Source organism: Neofelis nebulosa, chromosome 6, assembly GCF_028018385.1.
Source record: "Neofelis nebulosa isolate mNeoNeb1 chromosome 6, mNeoNeb1.pri, whole genome shotgun sequence".
Taxonomy (NCBI): domain Eukaryota; kingdom Metazoa; phylum Chordata; class Mammalia; order Carnivora; family Felidae; genus Neofelis; species Neofelis nebulosa.
In genome coordinates this window covers 45,608,089-45,629,648 of record NC_080787.1, presented here as the reverse complement: position 1 = coordinate 45,629,648, position 21,560 = coordinate 45,608,089, and the positions used below count along the sequence as shown (strand labels likewise).

Below are 21,560 nucleotides of genomic sequence, written 5' to 3'. Positions count from 1 at the left end.
GCTGAGTGCCGAGCGTAGACCCTGCTTGAGATCGTCTCTCTCTCTCTCTCTCTCTTCCTCTGCCCCTTTCCCCCGCTCACTTTCTCTCTAAAATAAAACATTTAAAAGAAAGAAAGAAAGAAGGAAAGAAGAGAGAGAAGGAAAGAAAGAAAGAAAGAAAGAAAGAAAGAAAGAAAGAAAGAAAGAAGGAGAGAGAAGGAAAGAAAGAAATGAAAGAAAGGAAAAGGAAGAAAAGGAAGAAAGAAAAGAAAGAAAGGAATAAAGAAAAGACCTATCAGGAGGGATTCACAACTCAGGGTTTGCTTCCTTTAGCAGAGCCATACTTACCTGGTTAGGAGGAAATATAGATAAGAATATGATCAGAAACCTGTCCTTAACTCTTAAAGATATTGTAGAATCTGTCACTCAGACAATAGCTGGCCAAGAAAGATCCTTAAACTCTGCAGTAAAGCTGTCCTCGATAACAGGATAGCCCTGATTATCTTTTAGCTGAGCAAGGAGGTGTCTGTGCTGTGGCCAATGCCATCCGCTGTACCTGGATTAACACTTCTGGGGAGGCTGAAACTCAGTTGCACGAGCTCGCTGCCCTAGCCACAGGGCTTAAAACAGTGACTCCTTCAGCAGAGTCTTACTTTGACTTATTTGGGTCTTGGAGACCATGGCTCTGAAGTGCGCGGCAGACATTGGGGATTATCCTGTTTGTGCTCATCACGATAATCTCCATGGTGCCTTGTACTCTCTCAAAAGCTTTAAATGCGTGTTCACAGCTGTACTTCACCAAGTGCACGATCTCCTGAAGACTGGACCGTCAGAAAAAGAGCAAAGAGGATGAACTGACTTAAAAATGGTGAACCTTGGGGCTCCTGGCAGGCATGATATCCATGCCATGGAACATGCCACTGTTGATGTCAGGGTTGTGAGTTTGAACCCCACGTTGGGTATCGAGATTACTTTATTTATTTAAAAAAATTTTTTTTCAATGTTTATTTATTTTTGAGAGACAGAGAGAGAGTGCGAGTAGGGAAGGGGCAGAGAGAGAGGGGGACACAGAATCCAAAGCAGGCTCCAGGCTCTGAGCTGTCAGCACAGAGCCCGACGTGGGGCATGAACCCCCCAACCGTGAGATCATGACCTGGGCCGAAGTCGGATGTCCAACCGACTGAGCCACCCAGGTGCCCCTAGAGATGACTTTAAAAAAAAACCCCGTGAACCTGAAGTTGTAACTTGTGACTACCTTAGTCACGGAATGTCTTAAATTTTGATCACGTCTCTCAGTTAAGCTTAGAATCGAATCAAAAAGGAGAAATGTCTAAAAAGAGGGGCACTGGGGTGGCTCAGTAGGTCGAGGATCTGACTCTTGATTTCAGCTTGGGTTATGATCCCAGGGTCGTGGGATCGAGCCCCAAGCTGGGCTCCACGCTCAGCATGGAACCTGCTTAAGATTCTCTCTGTAAGTCAATCCCTCTCTCTCTCTCTCTCTCCCTCTGCCCTTCTCTGCTTGTGCACTCTTTCCCTTTCTTAAAAAAAAAAAAAAGAAAGAAAGAAAAGAAAAAAAAAGAAATTGCTAAAAAGAAAAGAAAATCCCCAGGCCCCACATGGATCATGGAGTCACTTATGTCAAGGCCCCATACCAGGAAACCAAGACTTCATACCTAACCTAACTGTAGTTTTAACCCTCCTAGGGATGTGACCCTTAACCAGTCAACCTGGGATTACCTGCAGCACTAGAACATTTACGGATAGACTCCTTCTGTTCCCCCTTAGGGAGGTGACCTTACCTAAAACAATACACTCTTTGCTAATAATTTCCTTCCGCTACCCCACCCCCTGCCCTTACAAACCTGTTTCTACAGCTGGACAGAGCTTTTTTCTGTTCGCTAAGTGGGATGCTGCCCGATTCATGAATTGTTCAGTCAAGCCAATTTGATCTTTTCAGTTACTCAGATAAATTTTTGTTATTTCACATCCCTAACCCACAGGTGAGAAAAAGGGGACTTCCAGAGAAGTAAAATAACTTGCCCCGAAGCCACCCAGACAGAAGTTGGCGGCATCTTGCACCAGGGCAAGGAACAACAGGTGGGGTCAGCGTCTTGCCGGGCTTCCCAGAACCCAGTGGGACTGCGCAGGGCCTCTCTAAAGCTCAAAGGACCTGCTAGTTTTGGGGCTTCCCCGAACGATCCCTGCCCTGCCCCCCAGGAACCTTAGAGAGCAGCTCTGTGGAAAAAAGGAGGCAGAAAGTGGTGTGGAGGAACTACTGGTCTTTAAGAGGTTCTTCAAGAGAGTGTGACTTTCTCTTAGACAAGGCTTGCAGAGGGCAGGAGGAGGAAGAGGGAGGTGGCTGGCGGAAATGATTCCTGGGAAGAGCGGGGGCGGCAGGGAGGGAGAGGGCGGCTTACTTAGTTTAGTCTTTGAGGCCACAAAGGAGACAGGCGGCAGGGGAGATTGGAAATCCAGCCCCCCACTAAGCATAAGAGGGGTGGGTGGGTGTCGTGCAAATGGAAGGGAGCCACCACGGACCACTGCTGTAGGAAGGAACTTGAAATCAGCCACCAGCCGGGAAGACAGGACGAAAGGGCACACAGACACAAGAAGGATCTAGAGGCATGTAAGGTGGACAGGTCCCTAAGCTAAAGGGATTTGGAAGCTGCCTCTGTCCAAGAGGTTAAAGAGCTCACATGCACAGGCCCGGGTGTCCAGCCCAGAGAGACCAGAGGGGAAGCCAGGGAAAGATCTGGAAGGATGGGCGATGTGCAGCTGAGGGGCTGCTGCAGATGGTCTGGACTTCTCGCTGCAGCAAGAGGCTGGAGACTAGGGGAGAGGGCACCTGGGGCAGAGACTCCAAGGTCAAGAACAGGTCAAGGGTCCCTTGAGCCTTCCTGTGAGGGCAGTGGCTCAGCAGTAGCAAGTGTCTAACAACACAAATGATTTGAATCAGAGCACGTTTCACGCAGGAAGGAGCTCATCTGTTGCCACAATCTTCACCCCTCCCCGCCTCACACCCAGGAGGGTCACTTCATTTCTGTGACCGGCTGGCTCTCATGGGTGCCAGATTTTTGACCTTTGAGACACCTGCAATGCCACCTTTGGAGACCCCAGGTTGGGGGAGGGGACGAGAGAGGAGGCTGGCGTCCCAAGGGCCCCTAACTTTGCCCAATGCCCTCTCCTCAGATGCTGCTCCTTGGTACCACGTCTGTACGGGTCCTCGGGGAGGGACTGTTGTGCCTTTAGCGGCTCTGGTACTGCCCATAAATGTCAACAGCGCCCTCTAGTTTTTGTAACAGTCACACATGCCTCCCTGGAAGTAGGGGTGAGATCACTCTAACTGAGAGCTCCTGGAGCCCCTCTTTGGTGCTGGGGAAGTGACTTCCACCCCTGCCAGAATTTTCTTGGCATAGAAGCACAGAGACACAGAAGCCAGTGTCAATGGCTGTTTATTATAACAATGCCCTCAAGTGAGGGAGAGAGAGGAGGGCCCAAGCTTGGAGAGGTAGGCAGTGGGTACGTGTGAGCAGGAAAGTGTGGAGAGCCTCCACAGCCACTGGGGAAGTGGCACTTAATCTTCAGTAGAATATACTCAGAAAGGGAGAGAGACTGGGGGAAATCCAGCCACCAGAAGCTGGCTGGGGAAAAAGAGAAACACTTTGGGCTGGGGGGGTGGGCAATGGATGGCCTGGTGCTGGAGTAAGGGGCCCAGGTGCCACTACCTGGAGCCCGCTCCATTGGCAGGGAATGCAGAGCCGAGAGCAGTAAGGAGTGCCCTGCCCCTGAGCCCGGAGCCCCGCAGTGGTGGTGGTGGGAGCCGGGCTCTTGGGGCTCCCCTATCCCCACATGGTTGTCTGCAGCCACTGTGGGGAGGAGAGAAGCAGATCCAAGGCCGGTAGGGAGGGTGGGGCAGGATGGCTGGGGGAGCAGAGGGCAGGGGGAGCCGTGAGTACCTGGTTCAGATTCAAGCGAATATAGCCAGTGTTCTTGGGGTCCATGGATAGAAAGTATGCTGTTTGGGAGAGGAGGCAAGGGAAGGGGTTTGAGAGCCGAGTCTGCGGTCTGCGAGACCCAATCCCAAAGAAGCAGGAGGTCAGAAAGGGCATCAGAAGCTGTCCCTTGCTGCCTCCAGGCTAACCCTCAGCCCAGGAAGGAATTAATGATAACAACTCCAAGCCTCGCCATGAGCCACACACAGAGCGTCGCCACGCGTGAAACTCATATGTTCTGTGGCTCCGTCCTATGAGGGCAATACTGTTACTGCCCACATATTATAGATGAGAACAGAGGACGGAGGCACAGAGAGATAAAGCGCCTTGCTCAAGGCACACAGCCAACAAGCGGTGGGGCTGGGATTTGAACCCAGACCATCTGTGCCCTAAAGAGGGGGATGGTTTGGGAGCAGGGCTCCTCATGTGGGTGTGTGGGAGGCGGCCAGTGGTCCCCCACCCACGGTGGGGAGTGGGCAGATGACTGACTCACTGAACATGGCCTTGAGCCTCAGGAAGCAACTGATGAAGCTGTCAAAATCCACGATCAGGTTATCGTTTGCATACCTGGCCACCAGCACCTGCATCACCTTGTTATTCAGCTTGATGCCTGGGAGAGAGAGGAGTGCGGCGGGGGAGTCCAGCCCCCTGGCCACCGCGTCCTCCCTCACTGCCCCCAGACCCTCTCCCCTGACCCCCTGCTAACCTGCTTTCTCAATTGCCAAGCGCATCTCATAGGAGTTCAAGCTGCCTGAGTTGTCCTCGTCACACTCTCGGAAGATGTCCTGAAGGGATAGACAGAGGGGGTGTGCATAGCACGGTGGTGGAAATAATGAAATACTTCAGTAGAGTTAACCTACAAGGACTACCCAAGACCCCAGCGCTGCCTACCCTGGCCCCTGCCCTGAGTGCCCAATATTCCTGTCATCTAGTGACTGTAGGGGGCCTCTGGCAAGGGGAGGGGGCTAGGACCGGAGTCAGGGGTCTGAAAGACCCACTCCCAACTGGGCCCTCTGCACCAGTCCTTTAAACTGGTGATGCCTGGACTATACTGGTTGTTAATCTGACTAGCTAATGCACCAACACTCCAACAGATCCTGTCCTCTGTGTGTGTGTGTGTGTGTGTGTGTGTGTGTGTGTGTGTCTAGTCAGGGGCTCCAGGTTCTAGCATCGTCCTTACTAATCCCCATCACTCTTGAGGACCTCCCTTTCTCCCCGCCATAAACTGCTCCTTCAGTGTTTTTTACCGTCCATTTCTTGATTTTTTTCCACAGGATCTGGAACTCCAGAAGCCCCAGCTTGCCAGAGCCATCTTTCTGGGGAGGGGGTGGTAGTCAAGGATGCCAGAAGAGGGAGTGAAGAGGGCATCTTGGGGCCAGGGAAGCAGAGGGGCTCGCTGAGTGGGAGACATGAGACCCGGGGATCTTGTGTGGTCACTATGGTAACAGCCAGAAAAACTGGCATCTTTTGCTACCTCAGAGCCTAATCCCCGGCAGGAAGGAGGGCATGACTGGCCAGAGCGATGGTCACCGGGGGGCCAGGCTTGGGGGTAGGGGTGAGGGGTGGGAGAGCACTGGACAAGAAGATACATCCATGAGGTTGACCATACAGCGGCACACATCCAGGCCGAAGCCCTGGGTCCTGAAGTTTCTGACTGTGAGGGAGAGAAGGGGCAGGAAGAGAGAAGGAGTGAGTGGGGCATCGCAGGGGATGCAGGGAGTGGCCCAGGGTGGGTGCAAGCTGCGGGAGAAGGGTTGTGAGTGGCAGGATGGGGGGGTGGGGTGGAAGACTCACGTTTGGTGACCACCTTGTTGAGCAGCTTCTGTAGCTCATACATGCCTATCTCCTTGTCCTAAGAAGGGCGACCATAAATCCCAGCTCTGGCACGTTCCCCCCATCCACCTGCTTTGGGTGCCCAGCCCTCGGCCTCGCACCTCTCCTCCTGCCACTATCCCAAACAAATGTATGAAGTCCTGGTCTACGTCATTCTCACAGAACTTCTCCTGGAGGGAAAGGAGTGGGAAAGAGACCCAGTGAAGAAAGTTCCTTCACACTCCTCAGATGCTTCCTCTGGTCCCTCGACCCCACAGCCTCCCCTCACCTCCTGGAGTAGCTCAGCACAGTTGGCTTCATCCAGTTCCCTGCGCAAAAGTGAAGGAAGGTTCATGGTTATGCGGGATCAGGGAGACAGGGAATTTAGTGGGGTGCTTGTGGGGAGATCGTGTCGTGTATCTGAAGCAGCATGCAACAGGTTCCATGGGATCTGGGTTCTGATTCTGGCTTGCTACTGAGACTCCCCTTCCGTGTGCCTCAGTTTCCCTGATTTATTTATTTATTTTTTTAACGTTTATTTTATTTTTGAGACAGAGAGAGACAAGAGCATGAACGGGGGGAGGGGCAGAGAGAGAGGGAGACACAGAATCGGAAACAGGCTCCGGGCTCTGAGCCATCAGCCCAGAGCCCGACGCGGGGCTCGAACTCACAGACCGTGAGATCGTGACCCGAGCTGAAGTCGGACGCTTAACCGACTGAGCCTCCCAGGCGCCCCCAGTTTCCCTGATTTAAACTAGGGACAGAGTTGGGGAGGACCAGATGACGGCCCCCTGAGCTTGACATCCTACAGCTCTTGGGCAGGTGGTCTTGGAGCGGTGAGGTAGGGCTCCTCACCAGGACTCGCTGTGCTTTTCTGTGAAGACCCGTAGCAGGAAGTCGGCATCTCTGTGTGGCTCAAAGGTGGAGGGAATGATGACATATTCCCCTGGAGGCAGCCGGAGATGACTGCTCACCTCCCGCGAGTTAGTGAAGATCTCTGAGAAGCCATGGTCCTGATACTTTATGAAGAAGTCCTTCTTCAAGCGAGTATCCTGGATGTTCTGAAACTATATGTGCCTTGGAGGTGGGTACAGGGCTGGCATGTGAGTATAGGCAGAGAGAGGGACCCCAAAAGTGAAGCTTACTGGGGCAAGTCTCCGGGGGAGGCATTACCACAAACTGACCAGTCCTGGATACCACCCAGCTGGCAGGTAACCAAAGTATCTCCTGCCCGACTCTCTAATCCTTGATCTCCTGCCCTGACTCCCATCCGGGGCCCCAACGCAGTAGAATCCTAACCCAGTAGCCCTGAGAGCCCTTGGCTGAATTCTACCCCTTGCCCATCCACATGCAGCCAGAGGTGGGGCAGTGCCTGCCCAGAATCAAGCCCATGTCTTCTGTACCTCCTTTGGGACCTAGGAAGAGAAGAGAGAGGAAGGCCAAACTCCCAGGATGGTGAAAGGGCTCAGGCCTGTAGAAGTCAGGCAGTGTGTGTGTGTGTGTGTGTGCACGCATGCACATGTGTGTGTGTTGGGGGTGTTACAGCGGGGTGGTGGTGGGGGGGGCATGGGTTCTGACAGCCAAAAGTCCTAACGTTAACATTAATAATCCCTCAGTTTTGGACAACAAAGCATAGTTTACACAAAGTTTTGCCAGGGGGAGGTTTTTACCCCTGCAGGTTAAGGATAGGAAACCAAATCCCAAGAGGTGAGGTAACGTGCCCAATTTCACACTGCTAAAAAGTGAAAGAGCTAGGATGAAAGTCGAGGAGAGCGTTTTCCAGAATACGAGCGTTTTCCATGGAACACTCGTATCCTGCAGGTAGTTAACAGGTGATTATTGAAACTGACCATTGAACACAAATATGTTTGTAAAAAGGTGAGTTAAACCAAGATAAGTAGGTTGTAAGGGATCCTGGGTAGCTCAGTCAGTTGAACGTCCGGCTCCTGATTTTGGCTGAGGTCACAATCTCACGGTTCATGAGTTTGAACCCCACATTGGGCTCTGTGCTGGCAGCACGGGGCTTGCTTGGGATTCTCTATCTCCTGTCTCTCTCTCTCTCTCTGTCCCTCCCCTGCTGTCTCTCTCTCTGTCTCAAAAATAAATAAAATAAACAAAAAAGATTAAGTGGGTTGTTGCCCCGTAGGGATGATGAAAACCCATAGCTGATGCCCTGTAGAGCCCCAGGTGGGAGGTAGAGTATATACCTTTCCTGAAGGACCACAGCTAACCTTGGAAATATATATATTTTTTAAATGTCTTGAGTGTTTCTTTATTCTTTAGAGAGAGAGAGAGAGAGAGAGAGAGTGAACGGGGAAGGGGCAGAGAGAGAAGGAGACACAGAATCTGAAGCAGGCTCCAGGCTCCGAGCCATCAGCACAGAGCCCGATGCAGGGCTCAAACTCATGAACTACAAGATCATGACCTGAGCTCAATTCAGACGCTTAACCGACCAAGCCACCAGGCACCCCTAATCTTGGAAATATCTTCAGGCATGTCTGGTGTCTGTTAACCTGGTGGGCTCCCAGCCTAGGAGGAGGGCAAAGCTTGTGTCTCTCTCTCTCTTTTTTTTTTTTTTTAAGATGAAGTACCTTATAATTTTTAAAATGTTTTTATTTATTTTTGAGACAGAGAGAGACAGAGCATAAGCAGGAGAGGGACACACAGAATCCAAGGGAGGCTCCAGGCTCTGAGCTGTCAGCACAGAGCCCAATGCGGGGCTCGAACTCGTGAACTGTGAGATCATGACCTGAGCCGAAGTCGGACACCCAACCCACTGAGCCACCCAGGCGCCCCTTGGGATATCTCTTGGCTGCTGGAGTCAATGCTCTGGGTGGTGTGTCTGGGCGGGTGTGTGTGTGTGTGTGGGGGGGGGGACACCTGGGGACAATGTGAAGTCTCAGAACATCTGGGAATCAGGACATAATCTGCTTCTGAGCCTTGGGGGTGTGAGCTTGGGCAAGTAACCTCACCTCCCTGGCGCTCTGTCTCCTTCCTCTTCTTGAAAGGCGTTACTATTCATTAAGGCCTCTGGCAGGGTCTTGAAGGGGGTGAGGCCAGGAGAGGGAGCAAGAGTGGCTGGGGGAGGTGTTGGAGCACCCACCGAGTAGATGACAAATCCAATGGTCTGCAGCTGGGCTCCGTGGGGCCGTGCCCGTCGCCAGTTCTTCTGCATCAGGGCCACCAGGCAGGTGCAGACAACTTCGTCGTCCTCTGGGTCGTCGTCCCCCTCCGGGAGAGAGATCCTGAACTGGGGGTTGGTCCAGAATGTGTCTGTGGAAGAAGCAGGTCAGCATGGCTCTGCCCTTCCCAGGATGGACCAGCTTCCCGGCCACACGCCTGCCTCCTCGACGGGGCCTCGTGGGATCTGCCGGTCCCCTGACCCCTTCGCGGACCCCGAATCCCCTCACCCACCGGGGTGGTTCCTGCAGCCCCCCGCAGTGCTGCCCCGCCGCCAGCTGCCCTCGCAGAAGGTGGTGTGCCAACAGCCCCTGTCGTCCCAGGAGAGCGTGTCAGGCGTCAGGTTGCAGATCTCCAGGAGCGTGAAGTTGTCCAGGAAGTCTTGGTAGGACATCCTGTGGTGGAGGGCACAGTCACACCCGGAGGCTCCCCCTCAGAGCCTCCCCATCAAAGGCAAGGGTGGGAGGGCGGCAGAGGAGAAGAAGGGACGGGCGTGGGGGCAGAAGGAAGCCCACCCAAGCTGCACTGACCAGAACTCCCCATCCTCCCTCTTCTGAAGCAGCTGTTTCTGGGTTTCTGGGGCCACTTTGTCCCACTCGCTGGCACTGGATCAGAGACAGGAGGTGGAAGGAGAAAGGCAGGGCTCAGAAGGTATTTTGTTCCTCCCCAAGGGATTCCCTCCCCGCTGAACTCCTGCCGCTGGGGGTCCTGAGTTAGAGGGAAAGACACTAGGGGGGAGGGGCTGGTCCTGGGACGCCAAAGGGTCCATCTGTGACACTGCCTGGCTCGTGGGCCGGCTGTGCGCTCTGCCCCTCACCTGACAGTGCTGCTCAGGGGCACCTACTTGTCACTCCAGGCTCCATTCCACTCGATCCGGCCCCAGGGATTCCGGACCCGAATCAGGGTTTCCGTCCTGCCTCTGTAGAAGACCTGGCAGAAAGGGTGTGGTGGCAGGGGTGTGGCTAAAGGTCCAGGGCAGGAGGGACTGTCCTCCTTGTTCTGTGTCTCCAGGTAGGGTGCCCTTGGCAGACTCACATCATGGAGGCCGGTCACGGAGTAGGCGTGCCCTTTCACTAGCATCCTCTGGGTCATGGCCTCCAACTCACTGTCACTGGTGACCTGCAGAAAAGAGAGGAAAGAGGGGCGCCTGGGTGGCTCAGTCGGTTAAGCGTCCGACTTCGGCTCAGGTCACGATCTCGCGGTCCGTGAGTTCGAGCCCCGCGTCGGGCTCGGTGCTGACTGCTCAGAGCCTGGAGCCTGTTTCAGATTCTGTGTCTCCCTCTCTCTCTGACCCTCCCCCGTTCATGCTCTGTCTCTCTCTGTCTCAAAAATAAATAAATGTTAAAAAAAAAAAAATTAAAAAAAAAAAAAAAAAAAAGAAAAGAGAGGAAAGAAAGGAATTCAGGATCCGGTCAGATGCACCAGGGCACCCGAAGAGATGTGAGCACTCTTGGGGTCCAGGGTTTTTTTTTTTTTTAAGTTTATTTATTTTGAGAGAGAGACACAGAGAGAGAGAGAGGCAGGCAGACGGAAGGAGAGAGAGAATCCCAAGCAGCCTCCGTGCTGTCAGTGCAAAGCCGGACTCAAAACTCCATCCCATGAACCGTGAGATCACGACCTGAGCCAAAATCCAGAGACAGACGCTTAACCGACTGAGCCACCTAGGTGCCCCCTGGATGGCGCAGTCGGTTAAGCGTCCAACTTCGGCTCAGGTCATGATCTCGCGGTTCCTGAGTGCGAGCCCTGCGTCGGGCTCTGTGCTGACAGCTCAGAGCCTGGAGCCTGCTTCCGATTCTGTGTCTCCCTCTCTCTGCCCCTCCCTTGCTTGCACTCTGTTTCTGTCTCTTTCTGTCTCTCAAATATAAATAAACATTTAAAAAATCTGTCATTTCAAGCCTGTCATGTGAATGGATTCGTACAGTATGGAACTCTCTTGGTTTTCCTCACGCAGCATAATTCCCTTGGGATTCAGCCAAGTAGTTGCATGTATTGGTAGTTCATTTCCTCTTATTGCCGAGTTATATCCCATGGCCTATGTGCACCGCAGTTTAACTATTCACTCCGTGAAGGATGTGAAGGACGTCTAGACTGTTCCCACTTTCTGGCTACTATGAACAAAGCCTCTATGAACATTTGTGTGCCGGCTTTCATGTGCTTGTGAGTCTTCGTTTCTCGGGGTTACATGCCCAGAGTGCAAAGGCAGGGTCGTACGGTTCCACCCTGGGCTCATTTATTTCTTTGAATAAATATTTGCTGGGTGTCTCTTGCATATGCCAGGCAGCATCCTAAGTCCCAGGATCCGGCAGTGAATGAGACAGGTCACTGCCCCCATGGAATACGAAACTGTCGGGAGAAGATAGGCTGGGAACAACTATATTGATAAGTAAGACCATTTCAGATCACAATACATGCTGGGGAGAGAATAAAAACAAAGCAGAAAGCAAAGGGAGGTAGGAGCAGCTGATTTAGAGTGGGAGGTAGGGAAGAGAGACCTGAGGAAGGGGCATTTGAACTGAAATGTGAATGAGAAGGGGCTAGTCGCGCAGCTACCTGGGGGAAAGAACCATCTGGGTGAAGGCAACCGCAGGTACAAAGGCCCTGAGGCAGGACCCAGTATGGCTTACTTCGATGCAGCAGCCCATGAGGGAGGATCGCTCTATGGCCTTCCTAAGAATCCTCAGCAGGTTCCGAGGGGGCTTCTGGAGTTGGAGGCTATAGGTCACACCCCCTGTGAAGTCTTCAAAGCCCTCTACTGTGTTGCCCCCCGACAGTGCTTCATAGGACCCATTCAGCCTGCGGGCACAGAGAGGGCACTTTTATGCTCTGGGTTAGAGATGCCAGCTTGGACACGAGAGGGTGTGGTGAGGGCAGGAAGGGATGCCCTGACCTCCATCTGCTTTTTCCCCTGAGTCAGCTGCCCCCATAGCTGCCAGTTGTCGGGCAGGCTTGGAGGCAAGCCCAGGCTTGGGGCACTCACTTGGCATATGCCTTCTCGAGCAGGGCACTCCAGAACTCAGCGCGCTCAGCTGAGTGCACGAACACCAGCTTGCCATTCTTTGTGGGCAGCCGGTCATCCACCACCACGTCCATCCATTGTCCAAACTGCCAAATCTGTGGGCAGCAAGGTGGACCTCAGTGGGGCTTAAGACACGTGTGTGCCCCCGGCCATCCTACAAGCACATGTGTGCCTACTGGCACACACCCTCACACCCACCCCACCCCCGCTGCCGTATATCAGAACTGTGTTACACGAGCACCTCCTGGTGGCCAGGATCAGTGACACGCCAGTGTCAGAGAGCCCACTCCCCAGAAGGGCTGAAAAGTGAGTGAAAAGCTATGAAAAGCCTGAAGGTCACCCCAGCCTCATCTCCAGTTTCTGCCTTGGGCCCCAGAGGGACCCCACCCACATTTTGACCTTGGCTGGGCTTTAGGATTTTAAATTTGGAATTAAAAAAATTCTTGTGATTCTCAGAAATATTTTGCGACACGGGCAATTTGTCCACACGTCGCTAAGTTTAAAGAGCAGATTACCAAAACTATGTGACAGTGACTCCCAATGTCATACACACGCACACACATTCACACACATGCGTGTTTCTACCAACAGGAAGAGACAGAGAGGGAGAGGGAGAGAAGCAGGAGAAGGAGGGCCACCAACAACAGATCATTATTATTATTTTCTTTGAGGGCTTTAAAAAATTAGCTTACATGATTTCTTTAGTGACCAGATATTTCTCTGATAATTAGACAAAAATCCACCTTAATAAATGTCATTTTTCAAAAAGAAAAAATGTAACTTCAAAGCAAATATAATTAATTCTTCTTCTTCCTCCCTACCCGCTTTGTCTCTGTCTCTGCCACACACACACACACACACACACACACACACACACCCACACCACAAAACAACTCTGGCTTTCAAATCATCCTTCACCTGAAAATGGAAAATGCCTGCATAGTTTTTCTTGAAGCTCTGCCCCTTGGGTACCACACGGTACAGCAGTTTGGGGCAGGTGGTGAGGGAGCCAATGGCAGCCAGCAGCCAGCAGTCCCCTGGAAAGACAGGAAGGGGGTTGCCTCTCCTGTACTCCCAGGAACTGACTCCGTGGCCGCCTCCCTTAGCCCTGTCACTAAGAAGTGTTCAGGAAGGAATCTAGTAGGGAGAAACAGGGCTGAAAGAACAGGCTCTGGCGGGGGGGTGGGGAGGTGAGCCTCTTTACCTTCTGTATTACAGAAGAGATTCACAAATTAGAGCTGGATGCCTTTGTTTTCAGATTTGGGGAGGAGGTGTTTGGCTTTCGTCTTGCTTCTCACTCTGGGATCTACTTTCTTTGGGAGAGAGCCAGTTTTCTCCCCCCTCCCCGCCCCCCTGAACAAATCCAGTCACCTTCCCCCATGCCCTGCCTCCTTCTACTTCTATGCCATGATTACATTAGTGTAGCAATCAAGATATCTCTCCCTGATATCAGTCACATAACACCAGACACCCAAGGGGCTTAGTCTGTAGCCCAGCTAGGTCCCCAGGGCTAGGCATTGATGGGGCACAGGGGCAGTAACTCTGGTTTGAGGTCACCCATCGAGTTCTCTCTCCTGGGTATCTCAGATGTCCTGGGGTGGCCGTGGGGCAGGGTGGTAGCCTGAGTGAGTGTCCTGGGCCAGGCTGAGGCTGAGGGTCTCTAGGAAAGCTACTGCGATTACCAATGGCTTCCTAGTTGCCTGGGGTACCCTTAGTGGGAGGCAGAGGATGGGAAAAGGAGGGTGAAGGACACTCCAATCCTCCATTGCCAAAAGGACACCTAACTAGGGAGAAGCCAGGTCACTTCCTGTGGCCCAGTAAGCCACGGTGAAAGACACGGGGCCTGAGGTCTCCTTGGTTTCTGCCCTGCCTACAACTGGCCCTTTTCTCTGCCACAAATACGACAGAACTCAGCCCCAGAGGAAGCCCATGCTGGTCTTATCCCTGAAAATGCGATGAGGGGTTTGGAGGAATCCTTCCTTAAGGAGGAAGATATCCCTTGGGGTTGTCATGGGAGCCCATGGGAGAGGGGGCTGAAGAGCCTAGTGCCCCTTTACTTAATACGTCGGACTAAGGAAGTTCTGGAACCGGCACTGGCTTAAAAATATGTCCACAAGCTCTTTGACAATCCTCTCAGGAGGTGGAGTCTAATTCCCTTCCCTTGAGTGTGGGCCAGATTTTGTGCTTGCTTCTAACAAATGGAATGTGGTGGAGGTGACTGCGTGTGTTCTCCTGAGACTAGGTGGTAAAAGGCATGATGGCTTCCTCTTTGTCCTCTCCCTCATATCATTCCGTCTGGGGAAATCCGTTACCGTGTTGTGTGGACACTCAAGCAGCCCTATGGAGAAGCCTACATGGAAGGGAACTGAGGCCTCCTGGCCCGTGAGCGCGCCATCTTGGAAGTGGACCCTTCAGCTCGCGTGAAACCTTCAGGTGAGCACAGCTCTGCCTGACATCTTGACTGCAGCCTCATGAGAGACTCTGAGCCAGACCCACCCACCTATGCTTCTTCCAAATCACTAACCCACAAACACGGAGATGATAGATATTTGTCGTTGCCCGGGGCAGTTTATTGTGCAGCAATGGGTCACTAGTATACCACCCAGCTTATTCCCAGACCCAGCTAGCAGCGGGAGGGGCTGGAATCAGACCGGGGGGGGGGGGGGGAGGTAACAGGAAGAACATACTTGACAGTCTCATTATCCTCTCCACAGAAACAGAGGGGCCGGGAAGCAGGAGAGGTTGTCTGAATCTAGGAGTCCCAGCTTCCCATCCTCAAAAGACACTCTGGCACTCCCCCTACCTCAGCCTTCTTCCCCGATTCACCCCCTCCCCGCGACCAGCTTTTTTGCTCCTCACTCACCAAGTACACCCTGGCAGATGTCTGTTGGACTGATCCCATTCATAATGAAATGAGGATTGCTTGTGATTTCCTGCAGTAAAGGAATAAAGGTCTTAGAGGGTGCAGGACGTGCCCCGCCCCCCTCCCCGGAACCTCCATCTCGCCATTCCCGGGGCATGATGCCCACCTCCAAGTTCTAGGGGAAAACAGGGTGCAGGAGGGCACAAGACCAGTTTGACATAGTTGTCAGATGTGATAGCAAAGGTCAGTGAGTGACTTTCCCAGGGGTTATCTGAGAGGTTTTGCTTAAGCATGTCCAGAACTGTCTCCAGCCCTGATGGAGGTGGAGACTAGTTCCAGGGCCAGGATTAGGGAGGTTGGGAGATTGCAAATGTCAAAGTGACTGGGACATTGTTACAAACAGCCCTCCACCCCGAAGATGAGTCATGCCTTCCCTCCCAGTACCCACACTGGGCCTCTGCCAGGAGATGTTCTGCACGCTTTTGGAGTTGGGACCCAGCTCCTTGAAGCCCAGGGACCTGGGTTCGGCAGGGAAAAAGGAGTCCTCGAACAGCTCCCCCTTCCTCAGACAGGTTGCTTGCAGGTCCTCAAAGCTCTGGTTATGGAAGTTCTGGGCGTTGTGGTGTTGGCCCATGCCCTTGGCTTTGAGTCGGCAGTGGGTGATGTGAGCCGCCATTCCCTGATTGGTGAAAACCGCCTCCGCTTAATAATGAAAAGACAAACAACCCAATTAAAAAATGGATAAGGGATCTGGACAGATTTCTTTTTGAAGATATGACCCACACTCATATGAAAAATTGCTCAACACCACTGGTCGTCAATGACAAATGCAAATCAAGGCCACAGTGATACACCCCTTCGCACCAGCTAGGATGGCTATAATAAAGAAGACTGATAATAACAAGTGTCGGCAAAGATGTGGAGAAGTTGGAACCTTCATACTTTGCTGGTGGAAATATGAAAGGGTGCTGCCACTTTGGAACATGGCCTGGCTCTCCCTCTAACAGTTAAACATAGAGTTATTACTATATGGCCCAGCAGTTCCACCTCTAGGCATATACCTGAGAGAAAGGAAGATATATGTCCATACAAAAACTTGGACACAAATGTTCATTGCATTATTCCCAATAGCCAAAAAGTGGGAGGAGACCCCAAATGTCCAGCAGCTGATCAATGGGCACAAAAAACGAGAAACAGACATCCAACGGAATATCATTCGTACAAGGATATCATTCAAAAAGAAATGAAGTACTCATCCATGCTGTCATGGATGTAGGTGAAAGAAGGCAGTCAGATTTATATAAAATGCCCCAAATAGGCCAATCTACATAGAAATAGAGAGTAGTAGAAGGATGTGGTCTGAGTCAAACAGAGCCCCGTTGGTGCCAGGGCATGGGAGGAATGCATAGTGAGGAAAAGAAGGGGCAGCTACAGGGAAGGGCAGGAGGGTTCTGGGGTGTCTAGAGGTGAGACCCAGATTGAGCACACAGGGGGCTGAGTTCCACAGACGCAAGAGCAGGGGGTCTTAGCTATTCGTCCTCCCTTGTTGACAGACAAGGAGAAGAGTTACAATTGCAGAGCTAACAGTGCCGAGTGCCTGCTCTGTGCCAGGCACACCAGCCCTGAGAAAGATCCATGCAATACCCTTAATTACTGGAAGAGGAAGCAGGGACCTGGAGGTCAAGGAATTTGCCCAAGGTCACGGGGTGAGGGCTGGGCATGGGTCTAAGTCTGACTGCAGATCCGAAACGAGGCCCGTGAGCTTTTCCTTTTTTTTTTTTTTTAATACAAAATCTTTTTTTAACGTTTATATATTTTTGAGAGAGAGAGACAGAGCCCAAGTAGGAGAGGGGCAGAGAGAGACAGAGGCACAGAATCCAAAGCAGGCTCCAAGCTCTGAGCTGAGCTTGAATCCATGAGCTGTGAGATCACGACCTGAACCAAAGTCAGATGCTTAACTGACTAAGCCACCCAGGCGCCCTGACCCATGACCATGACCTTTTCCTGATGCTACCTCCTAGAGGGAGGCCCCTCTCCTCAGCGGGGAGTCCCGTGGAACTAGCACCATTTCCCATCTTCACCAACTAAGGGGATCACGGGCCACTTGTGGCTAAATTTATCTGAGGCCTCTTTACTCTTCACGCTACCCCAACCAAGCCAACCCATTCCCCTGTCCCACATCAGCGTCTCCTTGGGACCTCTCTAGGTCCGGTAACGCTCCTGTTGTCTCCCCCTGGAGCCTGACAAACCCAAGCCAGGCTGCCACCTAGAGGCCCAGAGCCTTCCTGCACAGGCAGCCCCTGTTTCTCAGCTGTACCAGATCGTTCTTGCCTCTGTGCCTCCGCCCGGGGTCATTCCTGATCCCACGCACACACCCGGTGCACTGGGGACAGTCCTGCTCAGTCTTCCAGTCCCTGCTCAATGCCATCTCCTTGGGGAAGCCCTCCCCTAAAGTGCCCAGGCAGAGTGTGGGGCTGCCGTCACGTCTAACGCTTTCGTTTGTTGTGACACCCATCACTGCCTGCCTGCTGAGTTGACTTGTCTGTGAGCTCTCAAGGGTGGACATGGGGGCTCCTCTGTCCACTATTAGGTTCCATCTGTCTCTTGGGGCACCTGCATGGCTCAGGCAGGTAAGCATCCGACTCTTGACATCGTCTCAGGTGATGATCTCGCGGTTCATGGGTTCGAGCCCCATGCTGGGCTCTATGCTGGAGCCTACTTGGGATTCTTTCTCTCCCTCTCTCTCTGCCTCCCCCCCCCCCAGCCCCGTGCACTCACTCTCTCTCCTCTCTCAAACTAAGTGAATAAACTTAAAAAATAAAGTACAATGAACTCCATCTGTCTCATAGAGCACCTGGCCCCAGCAGGGGCTCAGAAATGCTTTCAGTGGATGAATGAATGAATGAATGAATGCCTTGCATTGCACTGTAGTGATTTTTCATCTATGTTTGCAAATCTCTGTTTTCTCTCTCCTGCCCTGACCCCCAGCTCCCTGTCCCTCTTTGGTCCCTGACATACTATACACTTTATTTATTATTTGTCTCCCTCACTAGAATGAAAGCTTAGGAGAGCAGGGGTTTTTGTCGTTTGTTTGTTGCTGCATTGGGCACATAGTAGGTGCTCGATAGATGTTTTGAATGATGTTTCCCAGTGCTTCTAGAAGGGAGGAGCATCTTAGTTTCTCCCTGTGAAGGGATAGATGGTCATGTGGCTCATCCCTGGGACCCTCCACTCCATTAGGGAGAATCCCCCCAAAGAGCTGACCCCAGAGCAGATGCCTGGTAAATGGAGGGACCTGCAGACTCCCACCCACCACTGCCACGGGCCATGCCTGGGCTGGGGACAAAAAAGAGCTCACCCCAGCCTAGAGAAGACAGAGCGTTGGTGCAGGCGATGAGCAAAGTCCCTGACCACAGCATAAAGGCTTCTCTGGGGTCCCCCTTTGGGGTCCCTGGGGCCTGGAGTTTCCTGGCCCCCACTGAGAAAAGTCCATTGGCTGTAAGGATTAGAATGAGTTTGCTGAATAGAGACTTGGGACCCTGTCTTTTGCTTCTTCCACAGAGCCTATGGTTTGTGACGAGAAGATACTAGGAATCTCCCCCAGGTGTAAAAGTAACTAGCACCAGGGCGCCTGGGTGGCTCAGTTGACTGAGCGTCCGACTCTTGATATCGGCTTGGGTCTTGATCTCGGGGTCGTGAGTTCAAGCCCCGCACTGGGCCCCAGAGCCTACTTAAAAAAAAAAAAAGTAACTAGCACTTACAGAGCAGTTATAAAAATATTAGTTAACAGTGTTTGAGGACTCAGTGCGTACCTGGCATGGTTCTAAATGCTTTACCTGCATTACTTCAGGGAATCCTCACAACACTGTTGGCTGGGTTTGTTATTATTATGTCTCCCTGCTACGGGGGGAGAACCAAGGCCCAGAGAGGTTGAACTTCCTCAAGGCTGGATACCTGGTGGGCAGCAGAGTCAGTGAGGGTCACACCTAGGCAGGCTGGTCCCTGCTCCTACCCATCACTCGCGGCTTAGGCTTCCTCCACTTTCCTACAGCCTCTAGGCAGTCTTTGTGAAGTCACCTCCCTTTAGGCAGCTGATTCCTCTTTTGCAGCCCTGGGCTGCCCCATACCAGAGTGGATAGCTGTGTGACCTCGGGCACGCTGCTTTATGTCTCTGAGCCTTGGTTTTCTCATCTCTCTAAAGAGGCCGTCGTATCCTACCTTGCAGGGTGTTTCAGGATTAAATGGTGCAACAGACATGAAAAAGGCTGGCGTTCACGAGGCGCTCAGCAATTGTTGGTTGCCTTCTCGCTGACCCGGCTGGGTAGCTAGTATTTATGGAGTTCCTCCTGGGATCATATAGCACCCCTCCTCCCTCCCAGGACTCAGTGATCATAAGGATGCAGGAACACTTGTACTCTATATGTTGGGATCTTCTGTGAGCCTGTCTGTCTCTGCTGCTCCGTTTGCGCTCCTTGAAGCAAACTGTAGCTCGTCTCAGCCACATTTTTGGAGCATGTATTCTGTGCCGGGCACCGAGGAGTCAGAAGCAAACCCACCCCTGCATGGAGCTCTGAGAGGACCCTCCTCCGACTATCCTCCTTCAGGTTCAGCTTCATGGGCCACGGAGGCAGGGAGAAGGTGCCAGGGAGAGAGGCCACCAGGTCGGATGGGATAATTGGGAGGCTCTTGGGGAGAGTGACTGCCCCCTTTTCCCTCCTCTAAGTTCACTCCACTCCCCTAAGGTAGGGTGAATAAAGGGGTGTGTTGGGGACGCAGGGGAAGAAGTGGCTAATTTCTTTGCTCAAAGAGCAGGGGAAAGACTTAGAGGGAGGCCTGTGGTGGGGGGACGAATCTTGGGGGGTGAAGAAGGGGTCCAGATGAAGAGGGTCCAAAGAGGCAGGTGGCAGAACATCCCTGAGGGGGACCCTCAAGGGGACACGCCCCTTCCCTGGGGTAGGCCCTGGTCCGCAGAGGTACAGGAATGGTACGAGCCCACAGCGCCTACCTGGGGAATACAGCATGCTGGTGGCTAGCGTGGTGCTTGACAGTTGAAGGTTCTAGGTGGGGAGGGGGAGGGGGAGGGGGAGGGGGAGGGGAACCCCACCCCTACCCAGAACTCTCCAATTGCAGTGGGAGTCCCAGGGCAGTGGCATCCCTGAGGACTGGTTTTGTCTCATCACCTGGCCCTTACCCCGTGTCGTCAGCAGGGCAGGAACGACTAGGCCCATCTGACCTACATCTAACTTAGAGCCTGCCTGGAGGCCTTAGGGCGGTGGTCCTGAACCTGTGAGATAGTGCCCCAGGGACCACTTAGCAATGTCTAGAGACATTTTGGGCTGTCATAACTGGGGACCAGGTGGGTGCTACTGGCATCCAGAGGGGAGAGGCCTGTGATGCTGCTAAGCGTCCCGTAGTGCTCAGGGTGAGAGACCGGGGGTGAGCGAATGGCCCGAGGTCATTCAGACAGTGAGGTGAACCGCTCTGTGCCCTTCCACTACGAGGTCGCCTTAGGTCGACTCTGACTGACGGCAGTGAATGTACTGGGCTCCCCTGCGGGTCTAGAAGGACCACAGGAGGTGCTGGTGTCCAAGAACACTGGAGAACCCCAGGGGGCAGGCCAAGGCTGTGATCATGCCCTCCGATCACCACCCAGCCTGAGAAGTCACTTCCCACCATTCTGTCGCCAGCTTCACTTCCTGTGTACCAAGTCTCCCGGGTCTGAGCGTGTTACTCAGCTGGCTGGCGGGGAGACTTACACAGACACACACTCTACCACAGTCGTCACCAAAAACGTCTCCAGAGCGGGTGACAGACTCGAGCCCTGACGGGTGGGCTAGGGGCGTGGGCAAGCTGAGACACAGACAGATAAGCCTGGCGGTGGGAAAGACAGGCAGATGGCCAGAGCAACGCAGTAAAACCAGGCATGAAGGGATAGGAAGCTCTCTGGCCCAGGGGTGTCTAGACTTCTCAGGGCACTTTGGAAGAGTGAGGACTGGGTTTGGTCTTCTCCTCGGGCTAGCCTTACGCTTCCAGGGGTCAGGCAGACGGTGAGGACCGGGGAAGCCAGGATCTAGGGTGCCCTGTATAGCAGAAGCCAGCTACCCTCCTAGGCTGGGTGAGGTGCAGCGCTGAGCCCTTCTGCAGGCTGGGATTGGCTGCCTTCCACCCTGCAGAACAGCCTAGCTCTGCCCAGCACCCCTCTCCCCAGGGCTGTCTCCCTCAGGCCCTGAGGTCAGGTCCCCAGGCCTGCCTACGGAGTCCTGCTCCTGTAGCCTTCTCACGGTCTGGTCTTTCTGGATCAAGAGGCCAGGTTTTCTGGGATGGGGAGGGGTTCTCTCTGTTCCCTGAGGTTTATTTTTCTAATGGCCTCTGGGGCTTCCCTCATACAAGCCTTTCTCACAGCTGTGACAGTGGGGTGTGAGGTCCCTCTCGGCTCCTCGACTCCAACCTTTCAGTGGAGACAGGAAGAAGGGGTCCTGTGGGTCTGGCCATCAGTGGACCGTCTGGGGAAGAGGCTCATCTGCTCCTAGGGAGCCTCCAGTCCGATGGGAGAGTCACCCTCGAGGGGACATGGCCTCTTCCCTGGTGGGGGGCGGGGAGGCCCTGGTCTGTAGAGGTACAAGCCCATCAGCACCTACCTGGGGAGTACGGCATGCTGGTGGCTATCATCGTGCTTGACAGTTGAAGGTTCTGGGTGGGGAGGGGGAGGGGAACCCCC

General features: G+C 53.2%; 1 protein-coding gene and 2 long non-coding RNA genes across 5 annotated transcripts in view; 2 read left to right on the top strand and 1 right to left on the bottom strand.

Moving 5' to 3' along the window:
* Nucleotides 1–3,421, top strand: part of LOC131514277 (uncharacterized) — a 21,125-nt gene extending 17,704 nt beyond the window's left edge. The window contains exon 4 of the long non-coding RNA XR_009263004.1: nt 1,980–3,421. This is a non-coding gene — a long non-coding RNA (uncharacterized LOC131514277). The remainder of the gene's footprint in view (nt 1–1,979) is intronic.
* Nucleotides 3,415–21,560, bottom strand: CAPN11 (calpain 11). Of its 3 annotated transcripts, XM_058734104.1 has the most exons (22): nt 21,481–21,560; nt 15,291–15,544; nt 14,843–14,912; nt 12,898–13,016; nt 11,941–12,074; nt 11,588–11,756; nt 9,999–10,082; nt 9,808–9,893; nt 9,494–9,568; nt 9,198–9,358; nt 8,887–9,056; nt 7,187–7,198; nt 6,639–6,850; nt 6,073–6,112; nt 5,906–5,974; nt 5,766–5,823; nt 5,561–5,625; nt 5,219–5,287; nt 4,678–4,756; nt 4,465–4,581; nt 3,936–3,994; nt 3,697–3,845 (listed from the first exon to the last, which is right to left on the bottom strand). In XM_058734104.1, exons 1-22 carry the CDS (start codon nt 21,509–21,511, stop codon nt 3,819–3,821), a joined length of 2,160 nt encoding a protein of 719 aa, XP_058590087.1. In that variant the 5' UTR covers nt 21,512–21,560; the 3' UTR covers nt 3,697–3,818. The 3 variants fall into 3 exon arrangements, with proteins under 3 accessions (XP_058590085.1, XP_058590086.1, XP_058590087.1); XM_058734102.1 differs by lacking the exon at nt 7,187–7,198 and having other exon boundaries at nt 3,415–3,845; nt 4,539–4,581; XM_058734103.1 differs by lacking the exons at nt 7,187–7,198; nt 21,481–21,560 and adding an exon at nt 19,848–19,916 and having other exon boundaries at nt 3,415–3,845; nt 4,539–4,581.
* LOC131514279 (uncharacterized) lies at nt 5,748–6,833 on the top strand. The gene is made up of 2 exons (XR_009263008.1): nt 5,748–6,132; nt 6,666–6,833. It is a non-coding gene; the product is annotated as an uncharacterized LOC131514279 (long non-coding RNA).